Below are 12,705 nucleotides of genomic sequence, written 5' to 3'. Positions count from 1 at the left end.
TCATTAGTGCATTGTTCACAGAATGCCTGCAGTTTACTTTAGACTGCAGTTGTTCCAGGAAACTTACTCGGGGTCGAGGAAGTAAAATATCAGAACCAGAATGAGTCCTTATTCCCATTCCGATCTTTTTACACAAACTGCACCCCAGGAAATTGGGGTAAATTTCCTGGAATGCAGGGGGTGTGTAAAAAACATATGTTGAACTGGCAAATGGAACATGAATTGACGAGTGCTCTTCTTCTTTGGCTTGGCTTCGCGGACGAAGATTTATGGAGGGGGTAAAAAGTCCACGTCAGCTGCAGGCTCGTTTGTGGCTGACAAGTCCGATGCGGGACAGGCAGACACGATTGCAGCGGTTGCAAGGGAAAATTGGTTGGTTGGGGTTGGGTGTTGGGTTTTTCCTCCTTACAAAAGAGTGCTTACAAAAGCAGTAAACCTGTGCAGCGGAGTAGGGACAGGACTGGTGGAACTGGAATGTGTTGATTCATTCAAATGCAAATGTAATGCCTTGAATTATATCTTGTGTTGTGCAATGTGGGTAATTGGAGATGAGAAATGTTGCAAATATAATAGGAAAATACAAGTGGCTTTGGACCCATGCTATCTAAAGCCATCACTCCACTGGGATTTTCCTTGGATCTTGTCAAGACTAATTGATAGAGATTCATTATTGCGATGAGTCAACAACTCAATTGGATGGATGTAGGTCTTCTATCATTCTAGTGATTCTGTAAAGTAACTGGCAATTCTAGAATAATGCAAACTATGAATCTTAACAATGTAAACCATCTTAAATCACAAATTTACAAATCCATACATGCATTTAAAGCGCCATTGATAATTTGGGTTATTTTGCCTTTCCTCAGTCGAGGTGATTTTTTTTATTTGATAGAAACAATTTTTCGTTCAGCATCACATGACATTCAATCCTCCCTCAATGAAATGTTAAGCTAAGGCCTTGACTCCCCTCTGAGGTAAATATAAAAGATCCATGGAATATTACTGAGCAGTTTTCTTTAACCACCAGTCAGTGATTTGTCTCAACTGGAACTTCTAAAAGATTAGCTTATAGGGATATGAGCTAAATTTCGAGTTTGTATCTCATCATAGATATTTAATTGGGTTTAAAATAGGTTATGATAGCCTAAGATCATGAAAGTTTGCTCAGTTTGAAATTTGTATTCTGGAGTCTCCGCCCCGTTGATGCTCGATTCAAGAGGGCAGCATGAACCATGGACTTCTAACTGAAGCGAGGGTGTACTTGACGGAGTGAAAGTCTTTATCCATGCCTAGAACCTCACTGTGTTTTTGTACATGCATCTTGGCAAAAATTCTTCAATTTGCTATCACTGAATGATAATTTCCCTGTGTGGTCACCTTATGTTTCTATAATTTCATATCCTTTTCCCCCCTCCCCTCCTCCTTTAACTAGTCATCCTAGTTCCTACTTCCTTTCTCTCTCCACCTAGCCTAGACTCCTCCCCCCCTCCACCTATCATCTCCCACCCTTTTCTTCAGACATTTCTTGTGTTCCCCTACACCTTGATGAAGGGCTCAAGCCCGAAACGTTGGTGATGGTTCTTCACCTTCGCTACATAAAGCCACTGTTGGACCTGCTGAGTTTCTCCATCATTTGTGTGCTTGAATAAAACATGTTCTTCGTTATGTAATCATCTTTTATTTCCACCTCATCTGTTGTTAGATTTATAAACCTGGTCATCTCCTAATGAGGATTTTGCTTTTTATTGAAATCCACATCATTTCAGTAGTTATGTTCAGCTGGTGCATAACCTGGGAGTCCAACACCTCCAGGTTCAAGAAAGGGATTTTTCTTTTTTTTTTAATATTTAATCTAAACATTTTAAACCACATCTACAATTCTTAAATGAATAAGTTGAAAAAATAATATGTATGTGTGTGTGTGTGTGTGTGTGTGTGTCTGTGTGTGTGTAAAAATATTCCATCATCCCTCCCTCCCCACCCAACCTTAAATTAAAAAGAAAGAAAAAGAGAAAAGATAAGGAGAATGTGAAAAAAATCTAATTTCACATAATACTGGAGCTGAGGGTTACCAGTGTGACGAGTTTTCAGAGTCCTTCAACTTTCAAACCAACACAAGAAAGGGATTTTTACGGCTGTTGTAAGATTCTGAGCCTCCCTGAACTACTCTGACCATAAACTACTCTGGGACTGATGAAAGATCTTCTGCACTCTTGTAAAGTCCCTTCTTTATTCTCGAAAAAACTGCCACTGTGAATATTTATTTATCTTATCCTTTTATCTATCTGTCTGTCTGTCTATCTATCGATCTATCTATCTGTCTGTCTTTCTGTCTGTCTGTCATTCTGTCTGTCTATCTATCTGTCGGTCTATCTATCTCTATCTATCTATCTGTCTGTCTATCTATATCTATCTGTCTGTCTATGTCTGTCTGTCTGTCTGTCTATCTATCTGTTTATCTATCTATCTATCTATCTGTCTATCTGTCTGTCTGTCTGTCTGTCTATCTATCTATCTATCTGTCTGTCTGTCTCTGTCTATCTATCTGTCTATTTATCTATATGTCTGTCTGTCTATCCTATCTATCTGTCTGTCTATCTATCTGTCTGTCTATCTATCTATCTATCTGTCTGTCTATCTATCTATCTCTATCTATCTATCTGTCTTTCTATCTATCTATCTCTCTCTATCTGTCTATCTATCTATCTATCTGTCTGTCTGTCTGTCTATCTATCTGTCTGGCTATCTATCTGTCTATCTATCTATCTGTCTATCTATCTGTTTATCTATCTATCTGTCTATCTATCTATTTGTCTATCTGTCTGTCTATCTATCTGTCTGTCTATCTATCTGTCTGTCTATCTATCTGTCTGTCTGTCTCTGTCTGTCTGTCTATCTATCTATCTATCTCTATCTATCTATCTATCTGTCTGTCTAGCTATCTGTCTGTCTATCTATCTATCTATCTATCTGTCTATCTATCTATCTATCTGTCTGTCTGTCTATCTATCTATCTGTCTGTCTATATATCTATCTCTCTATCTATCTATCTGTCTATCTATCTATCTATCTATCTGTCTATCTATCTATCTATCTGTCTGTCTATCTATCTATCTGTCTGTCTATCTATCTATCTCTCTATCTATCTATCTGTCTGTCTATCTATCTATCTGTCTGTCTATCTATCTATCTCTCTATCTATCTATCTGTCTATCTATCTATCTATCTATCTATGTCTGTCTATCTATCTATCTATCTGTCTGTCTGTCTATCTATCTATCTGTCTGTCTGTCTATCTATCTATTTATTTTTGTCATGGCATATTGTAATATTTTATTAGAATTCAGTTGGTGCTGTTTTACTGCAGCAAGAATTTTGGTCCGTGCATCTGTACGTGTAACTTGAGGATGTGATGGTAAACTCTCGTCATCGTCCCCAGTGGAAATCAGAAGATTTGAAAGATGCTACTGCTTTCTTTTTAAAATATTTTTATTAATTGCAACAAAAACTTATACAAACAAGAAAGGGTACAATTCAATAAGGCGATATGGACAGTTACACCAAGTACATAAGGCATTCTGTATATCACTAACATACATAAACTGTACATTATATCCATAGTTCATATTCAAAATAATATATACCTTTTTTGAGAGAAAAATAACTCTAATAATTCAAAAAGAGAAAGAAGAAAATAGTAAAGGAGAAAAACTCAAAACCCTTTACCTAACCACGTTGCCAGGTGCGATACATGATTAGTATTAAAAAGAAAAATAAAAGCAGAAAAAATAATTAATATAGAGAATGTGGAAAACATTGGAGTAAAATTGTAAAGTAAGATATATGACCCCCATAACTTCTGGAATCTGATACCTGAATTATAAATTGAATATTGAATCTTTTCCATGTTGAAACAGGACATGATGTCACGCGACCACTGATCATGAGTAAGTGGGGCAGCGTCCTTCCATTTAAGTAGAATGGCACGCTCCTCGCCAAAAGAGAAGCAAACAAAACGACGCGAGAAAGATGCTAATTATAAATGCAAATTGTTTCTTCATTTTTCCTCTCACACTGGTCTTCTATTTAAACCCTCCCTTCTGCACTTGTTGACAATAAAAAGGTAAAGGTTCAATTGTTGTCACATTTAGAATGTAACCGAGATGAAATTCTTTAACCTTTGTTAACTGTAAGGCAGACAGTCGCCGCTTTGTCCAGTGCCCCTCGTGCAAGAGTATGTGAAAGACGTTGTGATTTCATGCTTGTTTCTGAATAATATTTACATGTATGACAGGGAGATTGAAATGGAAGAAATGCTCATGAAGTAGCCATGTTTATATTTAAATGTGAGATCTGATACGAACAGCGAGGGAGAATTCCCTTGAGATGCTCATGAGCCAAATTTTTTTAAATTGCTAAGCTATCGAAGGTGCTCCAACACTTTTGTCCAGTAGGATATAAAATTCACGCTAATATTTCCAGAATACTTTCACCATTGAATATTCTTCTGAAAGTCTATCTCAAAAAGTAACTGATTTGCTCATATCCTCTGACAATGCTCAATGTCACTCAAGTAGACGCTAAAATGGACATTGCATTTCCTTGAAAGTTGGAACTCCCTAAGCATTTTCTGGTCTTTTATTGTTTTATTTCATTCCTTTGTCCAGTATTTCTCACTTTCTTGCACAGAAGTTAACACCAGGACACTCATATCCACAAAATTGTTCCCTCACATTACCTCACAAGAGTAAATATGTGCAGTTTAACATGAACTTCCAGTTAAATTTTTCACACGACAGGCCTTTTGACCCATGATGTCATGTGGACCTGTTCCACCATAATTCTAACCCAGTGGTCCTCAACCTTTTTTTCTTTCCACTCACATACCACTTTAAGTAATCCCTATGCTCTGTAATTCGTAAGGGATTGCTTTAAGGTGGAATGTGGGTGAAAAGAAAAAGTTTGAAAAACAATTGTTTTAATTATCCCTAATTGACTCGTTATGTGCACGGTTTCATAACTCCAAAGGAAATGGGCCAAAGACAGTTTTTCCCAAGCAAAATATTTGAGTAACAATTGGGTCCAGAGCAGTGATTCTCACCATTCCCTTCCCACTCACATCCCACCTTAATCAATCCCTTACTAATCACAGAGTACATGCGGCATAGGGATGACTTAAAGTGGAATGAAAATGGTTGAGAACCACTGTTAACCCTTCCCAACCTCAGAGCCCCTATCCCTCTATTTTTCTATCTATGTGCCTATCTAAGAGTATTTTAAGTGTGCCTGAAGAACATCAGCAATGTTTTCTTTTATTCTACTGATCCCGGTGGGTTGGAAATTTGTGGGGTTAAGGGCCCCTTCAGGTCTTTGTGTGCTGCACTGCATGTTACAGGGTCATCGGTGCTGACTTCCAGCAAGGATATTAAATGATGACCTTGTCTGCCATCGCCAGTGGAAGCAAAAGATGTGGTATTAACTTGAAGAGAATTATCCCAAAAGCATTGGTTGATATTTATACGTCAAAAAACATTGCTAAAACATCATTTTTTTCATTACTGGGTTGCATTGCTATTTGGGGATCTTATTGACTACAAACTGCACAAAATGCAACAGTAATCTTTTTTTCTTTGGCTTGGCTTCGCGGACGAAGATTTATGGAGGGGGTAAAAGTCCACGTCAGCTGCAGGCTCGTTTGTGGCTGACGTCCGATGCGGGACAGGCAGACACGGTTGCAGCGGTTGCAGGGGAAAATTGGTTGGTTGGGGTTGGGTGTTTTTCCTCCTTTGCCTTTTGTCAGTGAGGTGGGCTCTGCGGTCTTCTTCAAAGGAGGTTGCTGCCCGCCAAACTGTGAGGCGCCAAGATGCACGGTTTGAGGCGATATCAGCCCACTGGCGGTGGTCAATGTGGCAGGCACCAAGAGATTTCTTTAGGCAGTCCTTGTACCTTTTCTTTGGTGCACCTCTGTCACGGTGGCCAGTGGAGAGCTCGCCATAGAACATGATCTTGGGAAGGCGATGGTCCTCCATTCTGGAGACGTGACCCACCCAGCGCAGCTGGATCTTCAGCAGCGCGGACTCGATGCTGTCGACCTCTGCCATCTCGAGTACTTCGACGTTAGGGATGAAAGCGCTCCAATGGATGTTGAGGATGGAGCGGAGACAACGCTGGTGGAAGCGTTCTAGGAGCCGTAGGTGGTGCCGGTAGAGGACCCATGATTCAGAGCCGAACAGGAGTGTGGGTATGACAACGGCTCTGTATACGCTTATCTTTGTGAGGTTTTTCAGTTGGTTGTTTTTCCAGACTCTTTTGTGTCGTCTTCCAAAGGCGCTATTTGTAATAGTGTCTTAACAATTCATAGCAATTTTGGGGTATCTGGTTTATTATTGATTATATCGTTTCTTAGAAAATAAATGGCATGAATTCATGGAACTTTGATTCCCTGAACAGCCCTTTGGTGTTCATGTCCTCCGTCTCCATTTATAAAACACCTAATTTATTACCATTGCTTTCACCCAGCCATTTCTCAATTTAAAAAGCATTGCTTTCTCAGAGCTGGGTAACTGTCATTTTTGGCACCTTGTGTCTGCGGGTGCATTGCAATGGAGCGATTTGTAAATTGAAGTCCCAAATAATCAATTCCATCGCAGCAAAAATATGTGAAAAGTAAATCGTGGATTACCTGAACTCATTTCATACTTTTGGTGTTACTTCAAGAAATATTTCTGTGATTAGGCACAAATGAGCCTTCTGTGAATCACATGAATCAAAGCAGTTGCTTTGATTTTAGATCATGGACCCACTTCCCAATGGACCATTAACCTATTGACCTTCAAGAGTCAATTGATCAATCTATAACAGTTTAGTCCTGAACCAGATAAATCAAGGAGGCTGTTCAGTAAAATAGAACAGGCACACATTTACAACAGAATAATCACACCCAAGGTTATCCCAAATCACTTCACTGCTATTTTTAAAATGGTTGTTATGCCTTTAACACTGACCATCCTTTGCAAGCAATAAGCATAGACAAAAGGTAGTGACCAGTTTTCTGTTCATCTGGTGGTGTTAACTAAAGAATAAATATCAGCTGGAGAGCTCACAGGTTGGACCAATGTACAGAGGCATAGCTAGTAGAGTTGCCAGCTCGTAACCCAGATTCAATGCTGACCTTAGATGCAATTAGTATGGAGTGTGCACATACCCCTGTGATCACTCAGCATTTTAATAAGTGCCTTGAAAGCAGCTCCATGAAAAAAAGTTGAACTTGCCTTTTTACGGAGAAGGCAGATCTAGTGTGGCTTTCCCACTGAGCAACATCTGGAGGCACCTTCCAGAGCTGAGGGTGGCGGGGCCAGTAGTGCCGTAGCGCTGCCCGCCACCGTGACGTCAAGCTCACGCGCCGAGAAAGGAAAGCAGCCTACACCTGAAATGGTGACTAAAGAGTAGGTAAGAGCACTGGTGGAGATCTGTTTAAGGAATCTTAGGAAGATCTCCAGCACGACTTGATTAGTTATATTAAATTTTAAAAATCCTGCTCCGGCTTGCGGGCAGACGATGTCATTGGCGCGCCTCTTTGCAGCCCCCTCAGCAGCATTCCCTTCGTGAGTCTACCCCTCCCCCTCTCAGGTGGTTCGGAGTCTGCCTCTTGTATACGCTCTTGGAGCTTTCATCCAGGTAAGATAAATAATGTAAAGGTAGGGAATATCTGCCTTAACAGTCGCTATTTTTAAACTATAAAAAGGCCCACTGAGTGCTCCAGTTTCCCCCCCTCATCCCAAAAATGTGAGGCTTGGGAGTTTAATTGGCCACTGTATCTTGACCCTTGTGAATGTATGGCAGAATCTCAGGGGAGTTGATGGGAACATGGGCAGAAGAAGTTGACTCAGGCTAAAAGGCCTATTTGTGCTGTATGTGAACCAGATAGGAACCTTGGTGAAGTGACCTTCTCAGGAAGTCAATCAGTTGATGATATCAAAAGAAGGTCAGGTAGCCTGCTGATGGCCCCTGTCTGGAACTCGTGCGGTGCAGCTAGGATACCGCAGACTGTGCTACTTGTTGAAAAAGTCAAACGCAGAGCAGCAAAGGCTGAAATTGCAGTGATAGAAGCAAACACACAGCTGCTCACATGACACCAATTAACCACCTTCCCTCCTCCCACCTGCCTTTCCTCTGTTTGGTTAAAAATGCAGTTCCAGAGGCATCCAAAGTAACTGTGATGAGTTATTGAAAACTTGGCATATGCTAACTTCACAATAGCCAGGTTCAAAACATAAATATTAATAGCTCTACAGTTCCTGTATCCCAGCAACATGCAAACAAGAGAGAGAATGTTTTTAGATATTTGATCAGGAAATACTTTCAGTTGGAAATACTTTCAGTTCAGTAGGTAATTGCAATTTAGACTTATTGCAACTTATTGAAACATTAGAAAATGTCATCTTTTTCAAGTATTAGTGAATGTAATCCAGACAACTTTGCTTGCCAAAAGTTATGTGTCCATAACCTATCAGTTTTTTTTTGTATGTTATTTATGTTTTATGCTGCTAACCTTTTAATATGTCTGCTCCCATTCCCAGGAAACATGCAAGTGGCTGATATCAGGGTAGAGCACATTGAACAGAAGAGCATCACCTTGGCATTGCAAGAGTCCGACTACCCCAGCAGCAATGGCACGGAATACGAGATCAAATATTATGAAAAGGTGCTCTATGTTGTTCAGGTTTGGACGAAGCGTCAGCAAGTAGGGTTTTTTTAAACACTGGTCCGCCTTGAGGGAATGGGGGAAAGGAAATTGCTTTTGCCATGATGTAGGCAGATGCAGTGGGTTCATGGGCAACGAAACAATTTTTGTACTCCTTAACAAAGTTGTACACGTGAATTCAGAAAATTGTTAAATATTGACCTACTGAGGAAATCTCTTAGGAAAGTCTATGTAAAGCCTTTATATACAGTATTATGATTTTGACACACTAGAAACAAAAAAAAAGCACCAGCAGGAACTGTTTACTTTGTACAGTCCTCATTCAGAACATGAATAGAAGAAATGTTCACCACCCATTCCATGGAGAATGTTTACCTCTGACACAAAAAGAGATGGTCATCACGAAACCTTGGCGTGACTTCTGTCGTAATGTTAACAGCAATGAAACTTTGACGTACATAATTTGGTATAAGGCGTTTGGAGCCTTGCTTTCCTTCCTGCTCCTTCTTTCTCTGGAAGGAATTAATAAATAATTGTAGGTAATTTGAAGTGCAGTTGGATCAGGATGGATCATTGAGAAATTGAGCCATCTCATGATACACAACTGAGAAATTGGTATAAAGGATTCCAGCATGTAATGAATCCAGTGACATATGGTCAATTATGCATAAGCCTCAGCCTTGTATTGAAAATTTGCAGTGCCTAGTTTCTTTTGCTGGAAAGGTATCAGACTAAAGCCTCTTTCTCCAACCAATTCCACCAATATATCTAATGCAAAAACAAAATGCAAATGATCTCTTTGTGGAGAGGGTCTAACATCTCATGACTGCCTTTCAATGCCCATTGCTGAGAACCATTTTGACCAATTCAAATAAACCAACACTGAATGCATTTTGACAAGGAATAGAATGCAAATTAATACTTTCTGGGTCCAGTCATGATTGGTAATAAGCAGAAAAGATCATTGCTGGAAAAACTCAACCAGTCAGATGGCATCCATGCTGAGAAATGGTCCGTCAATGTCTCTGCTTGACACAAATATTGATGGACCATTTCCACACGTGGATGCTGTCTGACCTAATGTGTTCCTCCAATAATCCTTTGTTTTCTCCTGATTCTGGCATCTGAAGCTCTTGGTTTTTATCATTGCCAATGAGTTGGTTTGTTCAGTACCATATTTTTGTGCACTAAATGGTGCATTTCCTGTGGAAAATGAAATATTATTGAAATTCAAGAGACTTACCACATGGTTCTTGCAATCTGCGGTTTTCCTCATGGGCCCTTCATGTGTGTGAGGCAGAAATGCATGGAGGACCCTGGAAATACATAGTAATATCCAATGATATGAAATGCACATCTGATCACAGTTAACCATCACTGCCAGGTGCACCGTGCTGTCTTTGGGCAACTCAAGGAGTGGCAAGTGAAATGAGCTTGACTACCACCAATGTATATAGTGTATATAGTTACAGTATCTAGACTGTGCTTACAGCGATTGGCTGAGAGCTTAGCCACGCCTACTGTCTGGGCCTTAAAGGGTTGTGTCCCTAGCCAGGTCGGATCATTCCGGACTGGTCGGCCACCTGTGAAGAGCTAATAAAAGCCTTGGTTTGGATCAACAAGTCTTCGGTTCTTTCGACGAGCTCTACACACGGCCTAATTGACTGGTCAATCCCTTTGAGACTATTGCTCACCTACTCTGACTCCTTCTGTTCCCCAGAATTTGCAACTTTGACTTTCCCCAACCTTGATACTTTCACCAAACTATTTCCCACCTTGACGACTGATTCCCATCTTCAACTACCCCATTTCTCTCTCTGACCCACTACCCCATCGGGAGGCACTTGCATCTCGTGACGAGACTACTCTGCCCAGTATTTTCACTTCCATCAGTCGTCTCGGTTCAGACTGAATTTGTCCCGATGGGTAAAACAAGTCAAGGCTAACAGATCAACACCATCTACCTTTTTAAAAGTTTTTAAAATCTGAGGGAGTGCCACAAGCAACATAATATCAAAGCAAACATGACGACTGATGGGATACAAGGTGCTACATGAAATTACCAAAGATACGGAATAAAATGCGGCAGTCTCATGTGATTACAGATTGTTTTTCCCTCACTTATTAAGTAAGCTTTCCAAACTGGGAAACTACCTCTCTTCATTTTCTCCTTGAATTCTTTACTGTTGATCCTTTACCTTCAAGTCGGCTGTTAACTTTAAAAGACCTTGTCAAATTTCAGGCCACTTTCAAACAAACCATTGTAAAGACTTCACTTGACTTTAAGTCCCTTCAAACAAGGCATGAGATAATATCACTTAAAATGCCCAACCAATCGCAAGTAACTCAGGATAGTGGTCTTTCCTGAAGGTGTCACAGACATTTTTTTTTAATTCAAAGGTAACTGTGGAAGCTCTAGCCAGGATCTATGTTGTGTGATCAAAGCCGAGAAAGACGAGTGCACAATGCCCTTGGGTTACCAGTTCCTGGTTGCCATGCAGGGCTCAGGCCTGCTTGACCAAATCAGGAAAGGTTATTTTTGGTGGGGGGGGGGGGAATGTCTCTCCCACGTATGTTCATATGTGTCTCCTTTCATGTGCATCAACTGCGTGTGTGTGTGTCTGCATATATGCATGCATTTTTCCATGTGTATTTTTGTGAATGTGTCTGTGTTTGTGTCTATGTGCGTGTGTGGGAATAAATACTAATTTTATTTGATGAATAAATTAGGTAGCAGAAGGAAGCAGCTTATCAAACGTCTTGAAGCAGACAACCTTTTCAGAACTTCCAGATGCTGCGATGGTAATGAAATCTCTCTATCTCACAACAAATCCTCAGGGAAACCTCCCATCCTGGGTCAAGGGAGGTGTTATGCATGGGGTTCAGGTGTGAGCATTCCACTTGACCAGTTAGGGTACATGCAGCTCACAAACGGTAAAGTATGAATGATCTGTAGCCATCACATTATTCAAAACTCACACCGTCCAATTCATCCCATCTCCTGGTCATCTGATGGGATGTTGCTGGAGCCCAGTGTTAAATTGCCCTGCGTTTCATTCAAACAATGCCTTGATTTTAATATTCCCATCCTTGCTTTGCGATCTCTCCAGGCAACACTTTTCCCAATCCCTTCAAGATCCTACCTTCAAGCCAATAATCTTGGAGAACTCAGTGCTCCTCTGTTTCTGGCCGTGGGATTATCTCTGTGTTTCATTGCCCCATTACCTGGGTTTCCTTCCACTTCTCCACTCTGTCCACTGTTCAGCTGCTTCGTAGAAACACACCTTGGGCTAAGCTTTTGGCTGCAGCCGTAAAATCTCACGTGCTGCATCTCAGTACTAAATGTGTTATTTCAGTGATACACTATGGAAGAAGGGCCCTTTCCCACACAATTACACCTAATCAACCAACCAACCCCATATGTTTTGGAGGGTGGAACGTCACAAGGGAAAAGCACAAACTGTTTACAGGTAGTGACGGATTCGAACCCAGGTTGCGGCAGCTGCAATAGCGTTGCACTAATCGCTACACTAACGGTGTTGTATAGATCCAGTGGCATTGCATAATGACGTGAAGTTGACTCCGATCAAACACATACTTTATCCATGCTACTGTGGGCACGTGTCCCAGCTGCCCACCCACCTCCTCCATGAATGATTGAAAAAATGATGCACCATTTCTTAACATAGATCACCAAGTAAATGGCTGATTGCTTCCACAACCAGTGGAAGATTGGCCATTTTAAAAGTGTGTCTTTATACAAGAATGGTTTGTGATTAAGCTTATTTGTCACAAAATACCATGAGAGGGTTCTTCTGCAAACAGGCTACCAAAGAGCCCAATGTACCAAGTATAGGATTCCAATGAAATTCAAGATCAATTAGAACCAAACAAGGGCAACTTGATAGTATTGTTAGGGGGGCTCATTCAAGAGGCCTTTCAGCTGCAGAGGAGAAACTGTCTTTAAGCCCGTTGGTGCAGGTTTTTGCATTCTTAAGCCT

The 12,705-nt window shown here is 40.7% G+C and overlaps 1 protein-coding gene across 1 annotated transcript in view; it reads left to right on the top strand.

The window, feature by feature from the left end:
- Positions 1–12,705, top strand: part of LOC138741573 (ephrin type-A receptor 7-like) — a 434,573-nt gene that overhangs the window by 309,155 nt on the left and 112,713 nt on the right. Inside the window, exon 5 of the mRNA XM_069895829.1 lies at positions 8,580–8,704. Within this exon, the coding sequence (XP_069751930.1) occupies positions 8,580–8,704 (125 nt within the window). The remainder of the gene's footprint in view (positions 1–8,579; positions 8,705–12,705) is intronic.

The sequence above is a fragment of the Narcine bancroftii genome, chromosome 8 (assembly GCF_036971445.1).
Source record: "Narcine bancroftii isolate sNarBan1 chromosome 8, sNarBan1.hap1, whole genome shotgun sequence".
NCBI classification, from domain to species: Eukaryota; Metazoa; Chordata; class Chondrichthyes; order Torpediniformes; family Narcinidae; genus Narcine; species Narcine bancroftii.
Note: the sequence above shows the minus strand (reverse complement) of the source record. Positions and strands in the feature narration are given on the sequence as shown.